The sequence below is a fragment of the Hemiscyllium ocellatum genome, chromosome 23 (genome assembly GCF_020745735.1).
Source record: "Hemiscyllium ocellatum isolate sHemOce1 chromosome 23, sHemOce1.pat.X.cur, whole genome shotgun sequence".
NCBI lineage: Eukaryota > Metazoa > Chordata > Chondrichthyes > Orectolobiformes > Hemiscylliidae > Hemiscyllium > Hemiscyllium ocellatum.
The window spans coordinates 39,576,782-39,600,233 of NC_083423.1; the positions used below are offsets into that span (position 1 = coordinate 39,576,782).

General features: G+C 40.4%; 1 protein-coding gene across 9 annotated transcripts in view; it reads left to right on the forward strand.

Moving 5' to 3' along the window:
• Positions 1–23,452, forward strand: part of anks1b (ankyrin repeat and sterile alpha motif domain containing 1B) — an 815,114-nt gene that overhangs the window by 440,378 nt on the left and 351,284 nt on the right. For all 9 annotated transcript variants that reach the window (XM_060842911.1, XM_060842914.1, XM_060842910.1 and 6 more), the window contains one exon: positions 6,609–6,784. In XM_060842911.1, coding sequence (XP_060698894.1) covers positions 6,609–6,784 — 176 coding nt within the window. The remainder of the gene's footprint in view (positions 1–6,608; positions 6,785–23,452) is intronic.

The window sequence follows — 23,452 nt, forward strand, 5'->3', positions numbered from 1 at the left end:
TCCTGCATCCCAGCATACTGCCTCTGATCCTCACAACTGGCTTCCCCACAACAGCTGTGACCCCTGCTAACACTCCTTGGCTTTCAGTGAATTGCCCCCACAGGATAGGCCACAACTCTCCAGACTGGTTTCAATGAACCTGACTGCCCCAAGTGGCCACGTGGCAGTGTCCAGGCTCCTGGACTGAGATGATGTGCTGCCCTTTACTAAATGTAGCAACACCATCTGACTGACAACAAATCCCTTGACCTGACCAAGAGGTAATCTCCTCCGAGTTTGAGACATGGTTTAGGTATTAGATATTGAAAATTGGTTTAGGTATTTAAAACAATAAATTTCTTATTGATTTCAGCACAAAGATGGCCCAGTAACTTTGGGTTTCTTTCTGTGCTGTTAATTTTCATGTTTTTAAGTATGCTGTACATCTGTGTTAAATACACACCTAATAAGAATAGAAATATCCATCACTTACTAGCTACAGATCCTCTGAGTACTACCATGTACTATTTTCCTACTAAAATGCAGACGCTGCAGATACTGAAATTTTCTTGGGCACTTGGCACTTTTTGGCTGACTGCCAAAGGGCCTGTTATAATGAGAGTTGACTGCACTTTCTGTGAAAGGATCATGACAACTTCTCTCTCTATTGGGAGAGGCAGGAAACCGCAAATCCTTCTCGTCATCATGAACTCGTGTGGGTGATGCTCCGATACATCTTTGCAAACAAACAAAAGTTTGCCAAGCAATTTTTCACAAAGACATTCTTCCTCTGAAATGCTGCTGCTTCACTGTAATGTCAGCAAACTGTTCACTCAACTCGCAGTTTGATTCCAAGCTGCTGAAGAATATTGGAATGGACGCCATGCTCCAGATTTCATAACTAATTCCAACTTGAGTGCCCACACATTCCTAGTTCCAGGTGGCATCCAAGTTGCTGTGACTGAATAAGCTGAGTGGATAAATGGTGCTGAGGATCTTCTTTTAGAATGAAAAACATTATGTTTGTTAATTCATGACAAGTTTAATTTGGAAAGAGGAAGAAGTGACAAGTTTTGATTTTGAATTAAACTTGATTAGTTTTTTTTAAAGTACCTATGTTCTCCGAAATTCAAATATCATTGGAGGAAAACCTTTAACAAAAAACCAGGCAATGTGTCAAAGAAACTTACTTGAAGTGGCATTCATGAAGACATGATTTTTCAGCTTGATAGATTGTGAAGTCTCATTCATTCAAATTTAAATTGATTCCAGTGATACAAGTGCAATCTCTAATATTAAATGTCAAAGTCAAAGTCTGTAACTGAGCGTACAGCTTGTTTATGCACAGGAAGTTATGAAGGATAGAACTGATGGGGGAGCAGGATTAAGTACAGAATGCAATATATGTATCATAGTTCTGGATGAGTTGAAGTTTACAGAAAACAACATATTTTATATTTACTACGGTCTGTCAGCACACAGAGAATGGAGCTAGCATGCAAAGGAACAATCAAAGGAGGCACAGTTGCAACTGTTTTGATTACTAGCTGCTTTAGTAAGATGGACAACTCGTCACCCAGCCAGGAGAGCAATGGAATCGTCAAATCCTGAGCTGACAAGGGCATTAAATATTAGCAGCAAATGAGCTGAGGCAGGCATGGAGTTGGGTGATTTCATCAGTCATAGCATATGATAGAAGACAAAACAGAACAGACATATCATGTCTGCTGATGGAAATTTTGTGTGTGTGAACTCATTTGTAAAATGTAGTTTTGGTTGATGGAATCCTATATCATGTATGTTGTGCTCAGCCTGCGCAAACCTGCCAGCCAGGCCAGCGATCCTCAAAGATTTTGTTGTAACCTCTCTTTGAAAAGGTAATTATAGTTTATCAAAATTAACTATGCTGTAGAATGGAGAGGAGGAATCACAGTTTCTTTAAATACAGCAGTGGAAGAGAAGAGAAATTTGTAATTTAAACTTGTAGTATCCACAGGGAATGATATAGATAAAGACTATGTTGACTAATAAGACTGATGTTTTATAGCTCTGCATTGCTTTTAATTTGAGAAAACTGTTTTCAAATTTAGTACATCAGGGGATATGAGAACTTCTATCATAAAAATTGATTATCCCAGTGCTGAAATTATTCACTGAACAGTCATTGTAATGGTAGAGGATCAATATTTCACCACCAGCCCTTCTGCAATGCTGCTGTTTTAGCATACATTGTTAATGTTCCTGTCGGGATAACTTCCGTCAGTGCTTTACTTATAAATTTATGAGTGGTTCTCATCTGACTCAATAAAATCCAACATCATATTCAAGAAACATATTTCTGTAATATCATCATCTCAATACAGCAGATAGAGGGAGTACAGTTCCTGTGAAGCAATGATACCAAGGACACCTGAGGATTATGTTGTAGTGGTCTTTACTGCCCCCTGTGGTGGCCATGAGCAGCGTCAGATGCAGAACAGTTTGTAAAAAGTTAATAAAATCTCAAGTTTTCTGGACATGTTTTTGTTCCTTTTGATGATCAGTGATGAGTAAATATGACTGCACTGTGTATAGAATAACCTTATATCTCTGCAATGTTGCTCATGTATTTAGTACACTTCTATGGTACAGCTTAACTGTTTAGTGCAGTCCATCACAAAATTTTCCAAGCTCTGTTTGCCACATGGTTATGTAACAAGGATGGGAAGGATATAGTCCTGTATTTACCTTTCGTATCCCTCAGTTGATTTTAGACAAATGTCAGTCTTGGATGATAAGACGTTTACTTTAGGAGCACATGTAGAAATCAAGATAGTAAGTATTGCAATACTACCGTGCCTTCTGTACAGCCTCTTCCCCACCCCCCCCCCCCCCCCCTCCCCCCCCCTGCCATGTGTGTGAGTCGTACATTCCAAGACCTACTGTAGAGACCCAACACTATGTAATATTTTCGGGCTACGGGAAACTGGAAACCGAATCCATGGATGGGTGGGGGGCAGGTTGGGTGGATTATTCTACTGGAATTTTTTTCAGTTTAGCTATACCACCAGACTTGGGTCAATATAAAATGTTTTGCAGCATCGTTAACCAGCTTAAATATATGTGCTAACTCAGCATTATTGTTCACTTTATTCTTTTCTCTGTCCTATTGGCCTATTGATGTTGAATTCTTTACCTTTCTTTCTATACCATCAAATTAAGATTTGTTTATCAAACGTTTTGAAACCATCATAGTCAGCATGTTTAATTTGCTGCAGGTGTTTAATTTGGACAGGTCTTTGGGATTTGTAACACGTGTCCTAACTGTGTGATTCTTGAGCAGCTCCGATTGCTATTGTCAAAAACCCTATATGAACTCGGTCATCTTCAAATGTAATTAGATTCTAATGCTTATTTTCAACTTTGCTAACAGGCTCATTGGCTCTCTGCTGGTTCACTGCCATTTCCAAGTGAACCAGTTTTATTTGGCATTTCTCCCTTCTTCCCCAGCAAAATGGAGATATTTGATAAAGTCTGCACAATTAGATTAAATATCAAAAGCATTAATGGGGCACTCAGGTGACACTGTCAGCGGTGTTATTTGATCAGCTTATGGCTACAGCTTGCATTCTGATATGAAGTTCTGTCAAGTACTCATTATTGTACATATATATCATAATATAGAGTTGCAATGCATGATAGAGTTTTAACACAGCAAATGCAAATAATGTGTGTTTATTTCAACTCCCCTGAGGTCTTGTGTTAAATCAGATTCAGCCATTTTATTCAATAAACTATCAAAACAGTAATTATATCATAACTCCCGAATCTCATGGTTTTGTATTTCACAGAGAAGTGTAATTGGAAAAAACTTTAAAGTTGTTATGTCGGATGTAAACTAATTAAGGGATAGAAATGCTGTACAATCTGATAACTGACCATATGCGTAAGAATTGCTAAATTGCTCGTGAATGATGGACTGGTTGCTTATTGTTAGCTCTCATTGATGGAAGTATTGCTGATGTGCTGATTTTTGTACCACTTGTTTTTAAATAACTTGTGTTAGAAATAAAAATGCATTTTAATACTTTTCAACTAGAAACCTTAATTCTGAATGCGCATGAAGTCAGTCATTAATTCAACATGGTGGTTACAATCATGGAAACATGCTTGACTTGCTGCTTCAACACATTCTTCATCCAAATGATTCACTTTTTCTCCCTTCCTCGGAAATGTGATGCATGATACTGTTTGTTGGAAGAGGTGTTGTATGGACAGCTTCCTAACAAAAAATCCACACATGTACATGAGATGACCAGACAATTATCACGATTATGGAAGCCATCCCGTGCTCAAGGACATTGAAGCCAGTTGAAGTTTCTCCCTGAATGGGATGTACAAGAAGTCAGCACAGCCTAGGAGTGGAATAGTTGTCTATTCCATTTACTGCCTGTGTCATGGGCAAAACCTTTGCAAAACAGTGGATGTCACTTTGTCACAGAATCTGCAGGCATTGTTCACCTGTTGTCAAGGCCCAATTGCTCTATTATCTGTTTTTGATTCCCATTTGATCATCTGAGGCTTATGCCCGAAATGTTAACTCTTCTACTTCTTGGATGCTGCCTGACCTGCTGTACTTTTCCACTGCCACCCTTTTCAATTCTGATTCTCCAGTATCTGCACTGGAGTCCTCACTTTCTCCTAGCACCTGAGGGTTTTGCACGCGATTGAAGAGATTTCAAAGTGGTTTTAAAAAGCCGGGATTCATATCCATCTAATAATAGGCTAAGGAATGTCAGTGAAAGTTGAGAGAAAAGGCTTTCTTTTTCTTTGTTATAGCCATGTAAAGTATATTGAATCTGAACTTGTGTAGAATTTTGTGGCTAATGGAGTTTTAGAAGGGATGACTGACTTCACTGAATTTTCATTTGTAGGATCATCACAGTTACAAACTCACTGAGGACATTTAGTAATGAAGATAATTTGGACCTTTTCTTGCATATGAATATTTTAAACTCTCAGCAATGCAACATTGTTGGATTTTTTTATGTTTGTTTATGGGATTGGTGGAGGTTACTGACTAAGTCAGCATTTATTGCTCGTCTTTAATTACCCTGGAGGTAGTGGTAGACAGCTGCCTTCACAGAGCACTGTAATCCTTGGAGTGTACACATCTTCCCAGTGTGGTTCGGAAAGGAATTCTGAATGGAGAAGAATACATCAGAGACTCTCACTGATGGTGTTACCTCATATGGTGATGTAACGTCTGAAAACAAACGTTTACGCTCAACCAACTAACTTACATACTTACCATCAACCTGAGCTACAAATCTTCACAAAAATTGCTGGTGGAGGATATTCTTAATCTTGGGTTAAAGGCAACTGTTATGATAGGCAATAAGCCCAAAATATTCCAGTTTGCAGTTAATTGGGCCAGCATACAGTATGATTCAGAATCACATCTAGCACAACATTGGTTACAGTTTAGAGGAGGTGTTGGTCTCTTAGCATTATCATTGTACTATTAATCTAGAGACGCAGGTGATGTTTGGAGAACCCAGGTATAAATCCTGTAATGGAAGATGATTTTTTAAAATCTGAAATTGATGATAACCGTTAAACCATTGTTGAATGACTGAAAACAAACTGTCTAGTTCACTACTGTCCTTCAGGGATGGAAGCACTTGTCCTTACCTGGTCTGGTGCATCCATGACTCCTGATCCACACTGACTGACCCGTGACTCCTGATCCACACTGACCGCTCTGAGAGTCCTGATCCACACGGACCAATCCCTGACTCCTGACCCACATTGACCGACCTGTGACTCCTGATCCACACTGACTGATCCCTGACTCCTGATCCGCACTGACCGATCCGTGACTCTTGATCCACACTGACCGACCCGTGACTCCTGATCCGCACTGACCGATCCGTGACTCCTGATCCGCACTGACCGATCCCTGACTCCCGATCCGCGACTCCTGATCCGCAACTCTTGATCCGCACTGACCGATCCGTGACTCCTGATCCGCACTGACCGATCCGTGACTCTCGATCCGCGACTCCTGATCCACACTGACCGATCCCTGACTCCTGATCCGCACTGACCGATCCCTGACTCCTGATCCGCACTGACCGATCCCTGACTCCTGAACCGCACTGACCGATCCGTGACTCCTGATCCGCACTGACCGATCCGTGACTCCTGATCCGCACTGACCGGTTCCTGACTCCCGATCCGCACTGACCGATCCCTGACTCCTGATCCGCACTGACCGATCCCTGACTCCTGATCCACACTGACCAATCCGTGATTCCTGATTCACTTCAATGTTGTTGACGTTTAACTGTCCTCTGGCCAACTGGGAAGGACAATGAATACTGGTGAATGAATTAAAGCAAAATTCTAATTATTGGAGATTAACAAACAGCTATTGATCTGTATCTAGATGCTCGAGTCAGTAGCTGTGCTCTTGTGGATCATCTTTAGTTATTGAATGAAGTATGTACTTTCTAAATAGGTTGAGCCATTTCCCAAAGCTTTCCCATTACAATTCATCGACAAACATAATTCCTATAATTACACTTGTATTCATGCATTGAGCGTTTTCAGTTTCACAGGAATAATTTTGCATCCTTTGTTGGCAGGTGAAGCACTAACCGGGGAGCTGTCAAAGCTTTTGTTGGAAATCCGAGAGAGCCAGGATAAAGATTTTGACGATCTCTGCCAAGCAGTGTCCTCATGCTCCATGGAGAGTTTTACCAGTACAAAGATTTCTGATGATGATGTTGCCAAGTGTGAAAACCAGCCAAAACATTCCAAGGTTAGTGTTCAGTATAGGAAGAAACTCACTTAATAAAGAACAAATGTCCCCTGGACATAAAACTAAATCATATGGCCTGAACTAAATGAATCTATTTCAGGATTTTAAGTTCATTTATGGGCAATATTTTGTTCGCTGATTAATGATTTAATCTGATACATTAAGATTTTTATTCTGGTCTCTAACTAACTTCTGAATTTTCTGTAATATCAAGGGATTGTAGCTAAAGGTTTTTGGCTTGTTGGTACTCATTTCAAAATGTATATTTTAATACAATTTGGATAAGACAATAAGATATAGGGACATAATTAGGCCATTTGGCCCATCAAGTCTGTTCTGCCATTTGATCATTGCTGATGTGTTTCTCAACCCCATTCTCTCGCCTTCTTCCCATAACCCTTGGACCCTTTGCTCATTAAGAACCATGGCATCACTGTCTTAGAGATATAGATGGTCTCCACAACCTTCTGCAGCAGTGAGTTCCACAGATTCACCACCCTCTGGCTGAAGAAATTCCTTTTCACCTCAGTTCTAGATGATTGTCTGGTCACTCTGAGGCTGTGCTCTTGGGTCTGTTTTTCTGCATCCACACTAATCACTATGCCTCAGTATTCAGTAATTTTCAATGAGATCCCCCCCTCGTACTTCTGAGTTCAATCGAGTACAGACCAGAGTTCTCAACTGCTTCTCATATGACAAGTCCTTCATAGAGTCATAGAAGATCATAGAATAACAGAGTCCCTACAGTATGGAAATAGGCCCTTAGACCCAATAAGTTGAGACTGACCTCCGAAGAGTAACCCACCCATCCCCATTCCTCTACCCTATTACCCGACATTTACCCGTGACTAATGCATCTAGACCATACATCCCTGAGCACTATGGGTAATTTAGCATGGTTGATTTACCTCACCTGCACACCTTTGGATTGTGGGAGGAAACTGGAGCACCCAGAGGAAACCCATACAGACACGGGGAGAACATGCAACCTCCATATAGACAGTTGCCTGAGTCTGGAATCGAGCCCTGGTCCCGAACGCTGTGAGGAAACAGTGCTAACCACTGAGACACCATGGCACCATCCATCCCTAGGATCGTTCTGGTCAACCTCCTATGGACCCCCTCCAACACCAAAGCATCCATTATTAGATACAGAGTTCAAAACTGCTCACAATATTCCAAATGTGGTCTGAACAGAGCCTTGAACAGCCTCCGCAGTGCATCTCTGCTCTTGTATTCTCGCTCTCTTGAATTGAATGCTTCCAAACTGCTACCCGAACCTTACATTAATCTTAAGAGAATCCTGAGCTAGAACGCCCAAGTCCCTTTTTGCTTCAGATTTCCAAAGCTTTTGTCTGTTCATAAAATAGTCAACACTTCTATCCTTACTACCAATGTGCATAACCTCACACTTTCGCACATTGTATTCTATCTGCCACTTCTTTGCTCATGTTCTAAGCCTGTCCAAGACCATCTACAGCCTCCCCACTTCTTCAGCACTACCTGCTCCTCCACCTGTATTTGCCATCTGCAAACTTAGCAACGATGCCTTTGTTTCTTCATCCAGATTGTTGATGTATAATTAAATGGTTGTGGTACCAACACTGACCCCTGCGGAGGTCCATTAATCATCGGCTGCTAATCTGAAATGACCCCCTTATCCTCACTCTCTACTGTCTGCCAGTCAGTTGGTCCTCTCCCACACCAGTACCTTGCCCATAGCACCATGGGCTGTTATCTGATTTAGCAGCCTCCTGAGCGGCACCTTGTCGAAGGCTTTCTGGACATTCCAAATACGTCATGTCCACTGGCTCTCCTTTGTCAAACTTGCTTGTTACCAGCTCAAAGCATTGTAGCAGATTTGTCAAGTGTGACCTCCCTGGAATGAAGCTGTGCTGACTCAATTCTGTTTTACCATGCAGTTCTAAATACTTCACAATCTCATTGCATCTGAAGTCTTAGGAACAACCAAGGTCAGGTGAACCTGCCTATGCAGCTCGTTCTGCTGTAACATGCACTTTGGTAATGTGAATTTGCTGTAACACAATTGGCGAATTGGGGACGCTGTTTCTAAAGCGTGATCTTTTAAAGCATGTGTTGGCTGTAATGCAATTACATCGCCAACACTTTAAGTGTTGTTTCTAAAGTGTAATTTTTCTATAATGAGTAGCTTTCCTAAACTAAACATGTCTCATTTGCTTTTGTTTAGTCCATATCCCTTTAAACCTTTACTATACCTGTCCAAAATTGTACCTGTACCTACCAATTCCTTTGGCAGATCATTCATACAATGCAAAAGAGGCCCAATTGAGATTATACCTCCAAAAATATGCTACTGCCAACACTACTAGTCCCACTTACCTGTTAAACCCATAACCTTGAATGTTATGACACTTCATTTGTTCATCCAAGTATTTTTGAAAGTGAGATTTCCTGCCTCAACTGCCCTCCTGGGCCATGTATTCCAGACCCACACCACATTCTGGATGAAAAAGCTTTTCCTCAAATCCCCTCTAAACCTCCTGCCTTTCACTTTGAGGTTATCCCTCCTTGTTATTGACTCCACCTGATCCAGGTGATTTATCCATCTTCAGACCTTTCAGCTTCCCCAGCACCTTCTCTTTAGTGATGGCCTCTACACTCACCTTTGCCCCCTGACTGCCTTGAAGTTCTGGTGTGCCACTGGTGTCCTCCACCCTGAAGACTGATGCAAAGTACCTGTACAATTCCTCCATCATTTCTTTGTTCCCTATTACTACTACTCCAGCCTTATTTTCAAGCCATCCAATATCCACGTTCGCCTCTCTCTTACCTTTTTTTATATGTCTGAAAAATGCTCTTGCTATCTTCTTTTATGTTGCTAATTACCTTAACCTCATTTCATCTTCTCTCCCCTTATTGCTTTTTTGGTTGTATTTTGCTGGTTCTTAAAGATTTCCCAATCCCCTCACATCCCATTAATCTTCACCACATTGTATGCTTTTCCTTTAGCTTTTCTGCTGTACCTGACTTCCCTTGTCTGCTGTTGTTGCCTAGTTCTCCCCTTAGGATGTCTCTTTTTCCTTCAGATGAATTTCTGTTCTGCCTTCCGAATTAGCCCTCAAACTCCTGCCATTGCTGTTCCACCTACTTCCCTGCTAAGCTCTCCTTCCTGCAAATGTGTTGCTGGTCAAAGCACAGCAGGTTAGGCAGCATCTCCTTCCAGTCAACTCTGACCAGCTCCTCCCTCACGCCTTTTGTAATTGCCTTTACTCAACTGTAATACAGATATCCCCTGCTTTTTGAACATTTGCTTTACATAAGTTAAGCTTTACCAAACACCTACATTAGTACTTATTTTCACGAATCCAAAGAGGACTTTTGCTTTTACAAAAAAACGACGAGACATCTTCCCATATAAATTGTGCACTTCGCTTTACGCTATTTCCTGCTTACAAGAGATTTCCTGGTAATACTCTACTTTCAGATAGCGGGGGCTACCTATACTGTTACAATTGATTCCAGCTTCCCCTCTCAACCTGCAAGGTGAATTCTATCATATTATGGTCACTGTACCCCTAGGTGTTACTTTATCTTAAGGTCCGTCATTAAGTCTGCCTCGTTACACATCACCCCAAAACTAAAATTGTCTGTTTCCTAGTGAGCTCTACCACAGGTTACACCCAAAAAATAACCATCTTGTAGACATTCCACCAATTCCTTTTCTTGGTATCTGTTACCAGCCTAATTTTCCCAGTCCATCTGTATATGGATGTCTCCCGTGATTGATAATGTTTTTTTAAATGCCTTTTCTAAGTCCTGATTTATTTTCTGCCCATATCCTGACTGACGCTGGGAAGCCTGTACATAAACACCATGAGTGGTTTTTTTGTCCTTTCTAGTTCCTCAACTCTAACTATACAGATTCAACATCTTCTGGCTCTATTTCACTTTCTGTGATAATCAAATCATTGATTAGTTTGCATTGTAGAGCTGATGAGCAGCGGAATGGTAGCTGCTGGAAGACTTTATGTAAAGCAAGCATAGATGTGACCAGGATCAATGCACATTATTACTGAGTTGCAGAGAGATTGGTTCACAACCTCTAATCAGCAATAACTGGGTTTAAGGTGTATGTCTGTGCACTGACCAAGAAGATGTCAGCAATACAGGCACTGATCATTCTGTGGGGAGTTTTGAAGAGGTCTGATGATTGGGATTGTTTAGCAATCAATGAATGTTGATTGTACAGTTGATGGTTTATGGGTACTGAGTGAGGTCCAAAGATTGTAAGTGGTGCAAGAGTTCAGACTGAGATGTCCAACAGAACTGGTGAGATGGTTTTCAAGAACTGGAGATTTTGAGGTGGAAGGATGGTAATTTTGGAGGAAGCAAGTGTTTAAAAATATTACAAAATAAAAACTGAAAGAACTGCTGGTGCTATAAATCAGACCCAAAAATGGAAAATGCTGAAAAAGCTCAGCAGGTCTGTAGCATCTGTGGAGAGAAATCAGAGTTAATGCTTCGGACCCATCCTCTGAGGGTCGGAACTGCTGAGCAGTCGGATCAGTCGATCTGAGGCATTAACTCTGATTTCTCTCCACAGGTACTACCAGATCTGCTGAGATTTCCCAGCAACTTCTATTTTTGTCTCTGTAAAAATTACTGTTATGTACTGTAAACTGTTCGTAGCAGCATTCTAAACTATGTGCTGCTTGCCTAAATAAAACTTAAAGAATTCGAAATCCTATTTCTGGAATATTCTGAAAACTGCATCTTTTTAGTCTTCACAAACAAGGTTGAAGATCTAGTGCAAAATTATGAGGAAGAAAATCTCGAGTCAAAGGCTTTGAAACAGTCTGAGATTTTGAACAAAAAGTTTTAATGTGATTATTTAAATAAACTAGAAGGCTAGTTATAAATAAGGAAGTTAACTTTTTTTTTAGATTGTTTAAACCTTTACATTGAAGTTTGGAAATTACTGTTGCTAAACAAAATGGTGGACAAAAGCTTCTACCAAAAAATATTTTGTGTAATGTGGTTGGTCTATGACAGTAAAAATTTGACATTTAATAAGGTTTCATATTATGAATGTATACAGGATTTGTTCTGTGGCAAGTTGGCATGATGAAAGTATTTCATGTTTAGTTAAGTCTCCTGGACAAAGAACAGAATGCACAAGTAAATTAGCCGTGGTATTATTCATTGTTGATTGATAAATGTCTTGTTTTATTATATACTAAGTGATAACATGCGGATTCAGTAATTTATGGAGTAAGGGATTTTGTTGTCTGCAAGATTGGGGAGTATGGTATAGTGAGGTTGGTGAAAATTTGGCAGGAGGTAAAATTACATTTTCCTGTTGTCAGGACAAGATGCTGAGTTGAAGTCAGTGGTATTTATGACACTTTGGACCTCATGCTACCCTAGGACAGGTTTCCACATGCAGTACATTTGTATGCCATGAATACTCATTCACAAGGATATTTTTCAAATTGCCTCCAAGTCTCAAGCTCAAGTCGGTCATACATGAGAATCTTGCTGTTTAAAGATGTCAAACATCAGATGGATTTGGGCAGTTGAGTCAGGGGTTAGTGGTTTTGTGCACTGGAGGGAATGGTAACGTGCAGGGAGGCTTCGGAATATCGAGAGAGTTTGGTGGGCGGATGTGGAGAAATGGGTGGAGGGGGTGGTGTATAATTTTGAAATATTTGAGGTTTGGACGTAAAGGGCTGAGGTGGAAAGGATCTTACATTCTGGGCTGATAGTCAAGCTAAAAAACAGAGCAGTCAAAGGTGCAGAATTAGGATTGTCCAAATATAGCACTACATGGTGTTTTGACTGGTACAGCTTTTCCTAGAGTTTGAGTTCACCTATGAATTATCCTAACTGAGATTGACCTAGGGCCATGTTCTTTACAATGCCAAGTCCCAAATGTAACCAAGTTCCCCAGAGTGGTGAACACATCACTGGACACTGCTGTGAGCATTCAGTAAAAAGTATCAACAGCACATGGGCATTGTTCTTACTTGATGTCCTAGCTCTTCTGTAACCATATGAGGCATGCTGGAACATCTAGATTTCTGCCTCATCTAGTCCTAACAAACAATGATGATGTCCAAATGAATAAAATTAAACCTGTGTAACGTGAAGTATTTACAAGTGAAATTTAATCTAGTAATCAAAACATGCCACCTCTATGTTCTCAGAAAGTATTATGTTAATTGCAGTGGAGGTTTGGCCCTAATTCAGAGACTCCCAGTTTGTAGCATTGCCAGTAGGTGGTGGGTTTTCCCAATGAAAACCTTCCCTGGTCTGAAATTGCACCTGTTTCCTGTGCATGCCACCAGCACTTGAAATTTTATTTGGAATTGCATTGGAAATGGAGGAGAAAGCTGGAAAGCAGAACACGGTATACAGTTCCGTTGGGAATGGTGTGCAATTGATAAAAATCCTGCCATTGTTAATGCCATTGTTTCTTGACCAGGGAAATGCGGCTATTCTATAACAGCTGACAAGGTAAAATTGAAAAGATGCTTTGTTGCATTCCGGGGGGCATTTGGAAGGGACCTGGACTGAATCAAATAAAAGTGGGATTTCAGAAGTTAACAGCGCTTTGGGGAGTTGACCATTTCCAATGGTAAATGTCAGCTTTAGGAAAGGCTGGTTTCTGCGTCAGAGATTGTGGGTTCAAGGTTTACTCCAAAGATTTGAACACGTGCCAGGGACACAGCGAGGCCAGTCTTTTGGATATGACCTCAAACTGTGATCTTGTCTGCACTCACGAATATAAACTGTATTGTGTGTTTAATCTCTTTTGCGGTGTAATGCACTGAATTTAGATTAATGGTACCCACGAACAGCCCTCTGGGAAAGAGAATTCCACATTTCCATTTTAATTAATGACAAAACAAATGCCTCCTGATTTCCTTTCTGACTAGCCTGGCTCTAATTTTAAGATTGGGTTCCCTCAGCCTGGTTTCCCATGCCAGAGCAAGCAGCTTCACAGCATCTATTCTATTAAATTCTTCCATCATTTTAATCGCTTCCATTATTATCAACTGTCAACCTTTTAAATTCCAGCCAATACAAGCCAACCTCATGCAACATCTCGTAATGATTCAATCCATTAAGCATTTAATGCAACTCTGTGAGTAATTTTCTCATTTTCATGATGACTGTAGTTCATCTGCTACTTATATTTCCTTCTTGTTTAGCTTCATACTGAGTGAACAATTGATGTGAAAAATGTTGACATCTTTAAGTAGGAGGAGTGAACTTTTAATCTCCAGTAAAGTTCTCAACAAAGATCTGTAGCGGTTAAGTTATTTATGATAAAGGCCATCATTTTTTAGTGCATTTTGTGGCATAATTTTTTCACATCTTCCTAATGAAACAGAGTTGCCTGTTAACATTTACAGCTGGAGATGGTAATCAGGGATTTTCAGCTTTGGCTCCAGAGTCCTGGGAATTTTGATATTTGTGGAGCTAAAGAGTCATCCTCCGCTCAAGAGGGCAAGTCCCTGGGGAACGTCGGAATCATGTAGCTGTGTTTTCTGTCAAGCATTCCCACAGTTTCACACAGTCGAGCATTTCAATTGCAGCAGCAAAATAAAACTTCAGGTGAAATGCAATAAGAAATGGATAAAAAAAAAAGCTAAACGGGCATGCAAAGGGACATATTTGGGAAGCTTTCCTGTGTGTTTTAAAATGCAGCAAAAATTTATAAATAAAGGGTTTTTTTTTAAAGATATTTTTATTAGAAATTTAATATTTTGACAGATTTACAAAAATAAACAGAACTTTCAAGCACAAACATTAATATAAAAATAGATCTTAAATATATAATCATCAAAATTCAAAGGAATGATACTAAAGAAGAAAGAAAAACAATGAAACTCAGTTAACTACTAATCTAATCCACAATTATCCAGAGTGTATAGTTGAGTCACTTACATCCTTCAAACAAGAAAAAATGTTCTCTAATACACTCATAACAGTATAATAAAAAGGAAACTATTTCCAAACAATAAGAACAAAAAAAATAAAACATGTTTGAATGGAGATCCTCCCCCTTATTCTCAGGGGGCCTTACTTCCTTTCTAAAGGTCCACCATATCCTCTCCCAAACAGCGTCCCACCCTTGACCCGGGCGCTCCTTAATAGGATTTAGATATAATACCGAGCTAGAGTTAACAGTGAGCGCCCCACCCCCACCCCTCCCCACCCATACCTGAGTATATCTGATAGCATCAATGCCACGTACAAACACACATAACTATAAAATTACAACTCCAACAAATTACAGTTAAGTATAATAACATAAAATAGCAAGGGAAGACAACCCTGCTCCCAGAAGCAAAAGTAAAGTAGAGTAAAGTATCCATTTCTCCCCACGGAGTGTGGAAGAGGCAAGCCAACATAAATTGTCTCTTACGATTTATTTAAACGAGTCTAAAAGTTCCTTAGCCTCTTCTGGTGATCTAAAATTATACTCGGATCCTTCGTGGTTAAAGCATAACGTCGCTGGGTAGCGTAAGGTGTATTGAATATTTAAGTTCCTTAGACATTTCTTCACCTCATCAAACGCCTTCCTCCTTCGTGCCAAAGCCGGGGAGAAGTCCTGAAATAACATAATCTTGGATCCTTCATGAATCATAGCTTTAGGATCCTTTCCAAGCTTTCTGGAGGCGTCCAGGAGTATCTGCCTCTCCCTATAACTCTGCAGCCGGAACAGGACCGGGCGTGGGCGCTGGTTTGGGCCAGATCCGCGTGCTGCGACCCGGTAGGCCCACTCCACCCTTACCCGGTCAGTTTCAGCCCCCAGGTTTAAAAGCTGGGGCAACCATCGCTCCAGAAATACTGCTAACTGTCCCTTCTCTTCTTGTTCAGGGAGGCCCAGAAGACGGATATTCTTTCTCCGATTTCTATTATCCAGGTCATCCATGTAGATTTCAAAGGCCCGGACTCTCTGCTCCAGAGCTCGCACCTGTTCTGCAGCTGTTTGTGCTGCAGCCTCGGAGGTCGTGGCCTTTAGCTCTGCCCCCTCCACTCGGCCCTGTAATTCCTCGAGAGCCTGGCTGTACTTTTGTAGCTTTTCTTCGAATGCATTCCATCTCTGTCTGGATTCTGCGATGAAATTGACGAGTGTCGTTTCCAGCCTGGCAATCATCTCTTCAAGGCCTGTTTTTACATCAGCTGTAGCCGGAGGAGAGGAGGGTGGGGGAGGGGTCTTTGTTTTCTGAGAGCTGCGGGATCCCTTTGGTTTACTCATTATCCACTTAATATTAAACTGCTTAAATATAATAGTAAACAGCTAATTAAGGTTAGAAATTTTTTTGGGTGGTTTGGTAAGTGTGGTGGGGGTGAGTAACTCACTTTACCCAGGTTTTGGGAAGAGCTCTGTAAACTCAGACTTGCTGAGTCGCCGCCATCTTGGATCTCCAATAAAGGGTTTTTGATTTTGCTGTACTTGGCATGTGAAAGCACCTCTCCAAACAAACGTAGCTTCAGTGGAAGCAGAATGAAGGGTTGCCAGTTCCAGATTTATAATGTTTCCGTTTGGTTCTTCCTCTAATCCTACTGCCAGCCAACACTGTAGAGTCCCCTTTTCATGTACTTTTCATAATTTTCAAATAGTCAAAATAATGTTATTCCAGGTTCCTTTGAAATCATACGATTGGACCATTCAGAAACCACTCCAAGAGAAGCAAAATAGCCAATGGATCAGGAATCAATATTGTCCCTCTCACATCATGGAGAGGTGCGTAGAACTTGAATGTTTTAAAATATTTCTGTTCTACAAGAATCACTGAAGAGCCACAGAGCTGAGTGCACCTCGTATCTTAGCATGTAACACTGGTAGCAACAGCTAGGCTTGATGCTATTAAAGCCAAATTACTTTCATTGCAATTGCAGGTAAGAAGTATGGATCCTGTCTAAGCCATTGTAACATTAATTTGTTTATAGTCTACTGGCTGATCAATAATCTACCCACATGGGAGATGGGGGAATAACAGCATCAAGGTCTCTGGAGATCTTAACATTTGCTTCAGTCATGTTAAAGCTCTGGTCAATAGCAGGGTTTTTGTGTTAGTTTGCTATTGCACAATATTGAAACAATCTAATACACTGAATCTGGAATGCACTGCCTTGGAGGGTAGTTTAGGTGGGGCACCTCATAATCTTTAAAAAGTACTTGGATGAGCACTTAAAATATCATAATATTCGAGACTATGGGCCAAGTGCTGGAAACTGAGATGAGTGTAGATTTAGAGTAGTGCTTTATCAGTGCAGACTCGATTGGCTGAAGGGTCTCTTCTGTAGTGAGTGATACTATGAATGCATTCATGCACAAGACGCTTTGGAAAATGTATCAAGAAAATTCTTCAAACAAGTCCAGGAAACCTGGCTGATTGATATCATTAGTAATTTGTTTTTATGTATTAAGAAATTATTTTTATGAATAATCTGCCCAATTACTTTTATGTGGAAACAAATGGAACAAGTATCAGGCAGGGTTGACAATTGGCAGATGATCAAGTTGAATTCACTCATGAATACCCGAAGTGGTAAAATGTCAAAGCCTTCAGTTGTATGATTAATATCAGGAGACTCCAGCTGTAATTTACCTCTATTCATTTATGTTTAGCCTTTAATCCTAAGTAAATTGTCCTGAAGGTTTTTGATTTTCTACAATAAGCTATAGTCAATGGTCCAACTTCTCTGTGTTAAGTGTATCCTATGATGGAGCATCAGTAGCAAGAGCTATCAGCATTCCTTAACTTAGTCACATTCCTTAGAATGACTGTAATTTCCCACGGCTGAGATATTCCAAAGAACCAGCAAGAGCTTCCTTTTGGACGTGGTAGAATTAACCTCAGTTCTCACATTCTCAGGATTCCAGCTCCCTCTTGTAACGACCTACTCTGAATGTGCTGTGAGAAAGTTTCCTCCAAAAGCTGCTGTACTGCCAGGAAATATTGAGAGGCGGAATACTCTGCGATGAAGCTGACAGATCGCTGTTTAATTTACTTCAGCTTTATTCTCACAGGATGCAAACAGTTTCCTTGTTTGATTGAATTTCCTGACTTACACCAAAGAACCAAGACTCTTTGCACATCTGCAAACCACTGTATTCCTGCAATCAGCACATTAAGGTAGCAGAGAAAAAAATGTCATGTTGTGATCTCTTCAGGGAGTAATACAGCCTTTAGCAAACATTATCTATTGGTTGAATAATTATTCTATAATTTTTATATCCCAAACTTATAGTAAACCCATCACTAAAAGAGAGAGAGAAGCTGACCTGTTTCTTTATGCGCCAAAATGTATTTAATGTCACCTGAAACAATCTGGTGCACCAGAATGCTTTCCAGTAACTGATCTGACAGGTTTAAGTAATAAAAACTTTGACAAATTGGCTTCAGTAATTATGTTTTTACAGTTCATCTACTTTGGGTAGTTGTGATATTTTGATGCTAATTTTATGTGGAAGGACATTCAGGAAGAATATTGGGGGGAAATGAAAATGACTATGGATTTGACAGTTGATCAGAATCATTAGAAATAGAAACAGGACTAAACTGTTTAGCCCCTCAAGCCTGCTACACCATCTAGTAGGATCATGGCTCATCCAACATTCCCTCAATTCCATTTTCCTGCATTTTCCCTGTAAACCTTGATTCCCCTACTGATCAAGAATTTATCTATCTTAGCCTTAAATAAGCACAGGAACACACACCCCATGGCAAGGAGCTCCGAGGAGACTCAATGATCTGAGAGAAGGAATTTCTCCTTATCTCAGTTTCAAATTGGCACCTTTAATTCTGAGTCTATGCCCTCTGGTCCTATGTTCTCCCATGAGGGAATCACCCTCTGATACCCTGTAAGAATCCTACATGTTTCAAAGACATCACGTCTCCTTCTTCTAAACTCCAGTGAATAGAATCCCAACCTGTTTAACCTTTGCTGATAAGACAGTTCCTCCATATCAGGAGTCATCCTAGTGAACGATTTTCCTCCAATGAAATGATATCCCCCCTCAAATAAGTGGACCAAAACTGTTCTCAATATTCCAGACATGGTTTCACCAGCACCCTGTGTAGTTGCAGTAAGACTTGGCTCATACTTAACTCTAATGCTTCAATCTCCTTGAAATAAGGCCAATCGTCCATTTGCCTTCCTAATTCCTTGTTGCACCTTTATGTTAGCTTTCTATATTTGTGCACAATTCCTTTGTGTTGCAGTTTTATTTATCCATTTAAATAATAATCAGTTCTTTTGTTCTTATGTCAAAAATGAACAACTACACATTTCCTTGCATTATGTTCCATTTGCCAAAATTTTGTCCACTACCAAACCTCCATTCATAATCAACAGTAATCCATAGGATGTTTATCATCGGGGATTCAATGAGTTTCAGCTGGAGATAGTGGAGAAAGGGAGCAAATGCCAAAATATTGCTCTCTTCAGAAGCAAAATGAGCTGCTATCAATCCCTTGAAAAGTCAGCCATGTTGATGGCACTATATCAAACTCCAACAAAGGTACAAGTTACTGAAAAGGAACACTAGTCAAGCGGAAGAAAGGGTAAAGTTTATGTTGGCTGGAGAATATATACATTTCTCCATTTCAGTGAGCCAAGTTTTCTTTTTCCCCTCTTGGTGAAGTCTTTGCTGTGAAAACACTGGCAGATCATTGAGGTGAATAATTGGAGTATGGATAATGAATGTTTTCCTGTATTGCTTCCGGAATTTGATCTAGCAAGTAATTCATGATTGTTACATTGCAACCACTAACTTTTGCCATGTGTGTATGGAATGCAAGTAGAAAATCCACCAAATATCTCAGTCCCAAGTCACTGTGGATCTACATGACTCATGTTCCACTTGGTTTGTGTAGAATGGATTCTCATCCCATTGGGGTACACCTCACTAACCTCTGGCTGAAGAGTTTAACCATCATTTTATCAAATCTGCCTTTGTTTCAGACATCATTACTTTCATATGTTTTTATTCTATCATGGGATGTTGGTGTTGCTGGCTAGGCCAACTTTTATTACCTACCCCTAATTATTCACAGGGCAGTTAATAGTCAACCACATTGCTGTGGATCTGGAGTCACATGTAGACCAGACCAGGTAAGGACAGCAATTTCCTACCTTAAAGGACGTCAGTGAACCAGATGGGATTTCCTGACAGTTTACAATGATTTCATGATCATCATTAGATTCGTAATTCCAGATTTTTCTTTTTAAAGTTCAAGCTTCACCATCTGCCGTTGTGGGATTTGCACCTGAGTCCCCAGAACATTACCTGGGTCTCTAGATTAATAGTCCAGCATTAACAGCACTGGACCAGAGCCTCTTGAGTGAACTATAGCAGTCATTGAGGAGGAGGAGAGGTAGCCCCACATGCTGTTTGGGGAGAACTTTGAGAACTCTGGATTGAACATGTCAGAACTGACAGAATGTCAATTGACAGTGAAGGAATGGGGATTTATTTCCAAGTTAGGAACCAACATGCTAGTAACCCATGTATTCACTGTCCTTCTCCCAAAGTAATCATGGTTGTGAGGTTGGAAAGTGTTTGTTGAAAGAGCTGGAGTGAAATCCTGAACCTTACAGACTCCACATTATCAGCACTTCATAGCAGTACAATGTGGAGAGTATATGTTGAGGATGGTGGATGGGTCTCCAGTTGTGTGCAAAGCTTTCCTCTGGATGGTGTTGAGCTTCTTGAATGTTATTCGAGCTGTACCTGCCCAGTCCAGTGGGAAGTGTTTTTTCTGTAACCGGCAGCATTCTGGCCCAAAGGCAGTAAAGTGGCATTAAGCTGGACGGTTTGGTTTTTAGCTGGCGCAGACACAATGGCTAGGCAACTTCCTTCTGTGCTGTAACTCTATGAATTTAATACTTCCTGACTTCTGCTTTGTCAATGTCGGACAGGCTTTGTGGAGGTGGTAGATGTGTTATTCGCGACAGGATTCCTAGTCTCAAACCTGCTCCTGTATTCACTTTTATATGACTGGTCCTGTCAAGTTTATAAACATTGGTAATCTCTATATTTTAGATAGAGGTGATAATAATGTCATGGAATATTAAGGGGCAATGATTAGGTGCCATATTGTTGGAGATGATCATTGCTTAGCACTATGTAGCAAGAATATTACTTTCTATCATAATTCCAAGCCTGGATAATGCTCAGATCTTGTTAAATGTGGACATGGACGGCTTCAGTATCTGAGGAGGCATGAATGCTGCTGAATTTTGTGCAATCTTCCCCATTTCTAATCTCCTGGAGGAAAGGTCATTGATAAAGCAGCTAAAAATGGTTGACCTTGTTCCATGAGGCCCAGTTGCAGTAATGTCCTGGGAATAAGGTGACTGACCCCCACCAACCACAGCCAGCTTTCTTTGAGTGAAATATGTCTCCAATCAACCAGGTTTCCCCCTGATTCCCATTGATTCCAGATTTTCTTAGGCTCCTTGATGCTACTCTGTCGATATGGCCTCAGCATTAAGGGAAGTCATTCTCACTGTGTCTCTAGAATTTACCTTTAATTTTCAGTGTTTGCACTAAGGCTGTAATTTATGTCAGGAGCTGAGTACTCCTGGCAGGGAACCCAAATTGAGTGTCAGTGAATGGGTTATGGTAAGGCAAATGGTGATACTATTGATGACCCCTGCTGTCACTGTATTGATGATGATAAGGTTGTGCTAAACGTGTATGAAAGATTGGTTTAATCTCAACCAGAGTATTGCGTTCAGTTCTGGGCACCACCAGTACATGAACAACTGAAAATGGCCAGCAAACAATTCAAGTGAATAGTTTCAGTAATGAAGGACTTCAGTGATATCGATTTGGAGGAGATTGTACCGTCCTCCTTGAAGAAAAGTTTAAAGTGACATTTGATGGAGGTGTGGGAAGGGCTGTTCCCATTGGCAGCATGATTGCGAACCAAAGGATTCCCACTGAAAGTAATTGGCAGAAGAGGCATTGGCAATATGAGGCAAAGCTTTTCTACACTGTGTAATTAGGATCTGGAATGCACTGCATGCGATTGTGGTAGAGGTGGGTTCAATCAATACCTGGAAAAGAGAATTGGTCTTTTATCTGAAAAGGAAAAGGTTTGCAGCGTCACAGGGAAACTGTGGAGAGTGGGATGAGATGAGTTGCCCTTGCAGAGAGTCAGTACAGAGGCATTGGGCCACATGGTCATATTCTCTGCTGTAACCATTCTGTGTCACATTGGCCTGCACTGCTGTTAGTTTCATGAAAATGTCACCCCTCTGCTCATCTCACCTCGGAGATGAGTTGAATGTCTTGAAATTGCCTCGATGCATCATGCATCGGCATGTATTGGAATTAAATCCACTACAAATATTTAGGGCTAGCAATTAGTGGAACAATGTTCTTTCAACAGTTTGTGTGTGTTAATTACTGCCAATCAATGTCCTAGGCACTGAAGATGGTTCAAGTGTGAAGTCTGTTCCTTTATTTGCAAGTTTTCAGGGAGAGTTTTAAAATGTCAACATTTTATTTTTCTCTTTTCCTTTATTCCCTTTTCCTCTCAGTCAGTGATTTAATTGGGTTCCTTCACTGTACTTTTCTGTCAGCCCTGAAGTGACACTGAATTCATCCTGTTTAATTCCTGCTGTTTATTTACCATTTCTTACATGTCGCTGATTGAAGGAGGAGGGGTCACTGGACCTGAAATGCTAACTTTGATTTCTCTTCACAGGTGCTGCCAGACTTCCTGAGTTCCTTTCCAGCAGTTTCTGTTTTGTTGAAGTAGATAGTCTGCTGGTTTTCTTGATCAGTCAGCTCCCAGACAGTCTGCTTTTACTCCATTCTACCTTTATCAGCACTCTTTATAAGCTTATAGGCAAAACTGTTTTGTGCTGAGAGATGTGTGTCAAGTCTAACTAATGGCAGGTGCTGTTAGATACCCCTCTATAATTAAGCCTGTCCCAGTGACATCAGTAATAAACACAAGTGGAAGTATTTTTCCCAGTGGAGGAAAAGAAGCATCTATTTTAATGCTAGATTTGCTAACTTGCATTTGGCATCACTCCACAAGTAAAGGAACCGTTAATTTGTTTCCCTATTAAAATATTGTATTACAGATTTTAGCAACAAATATTTCAAAAAAAAGCTACATTATCCAAAATGATTATAATCTGTATTTTAACGAAAAAAAACTTTATTTGTTGTTCTTTACACTTGCAGTGTGCAGGAGCCTTTAATACCTGGTAAATCTAGGTTGGGATTTATTTCTTAATTATTGCCAATAGCTGGAGATGCCATTTTACTTGCATTGGCAACAAATTGTGATGTTTGCATTAATAAAATATTAGGTGGTGTCACTGAAACTACTATTATAAATAGCTTGATGGTTCTGGTGAAGCTGCTCATTGTCAGATACAGTAAGATATTTTTAAAACTGTGTTATCCATGTCTAAATGATGGTGAGCAGGTCTTAGACAAGGCAGATGCTGGAGATTAGAGTTCAGAGTGCGGTGCTTGAAAAGCACAGCAAATCAGCAGCATCCGAAGAGCAGGAAATCGATGTGTTGGGTAAAAGCTCTTCACTAGGAAATGTCTTAGACAGTACACCTGGAAAGAAGGCAGAGGTTGTGTTAAGAGAATGTTTTTCTTCAACTACAGCAGAGAACTTAGAGTGTTCA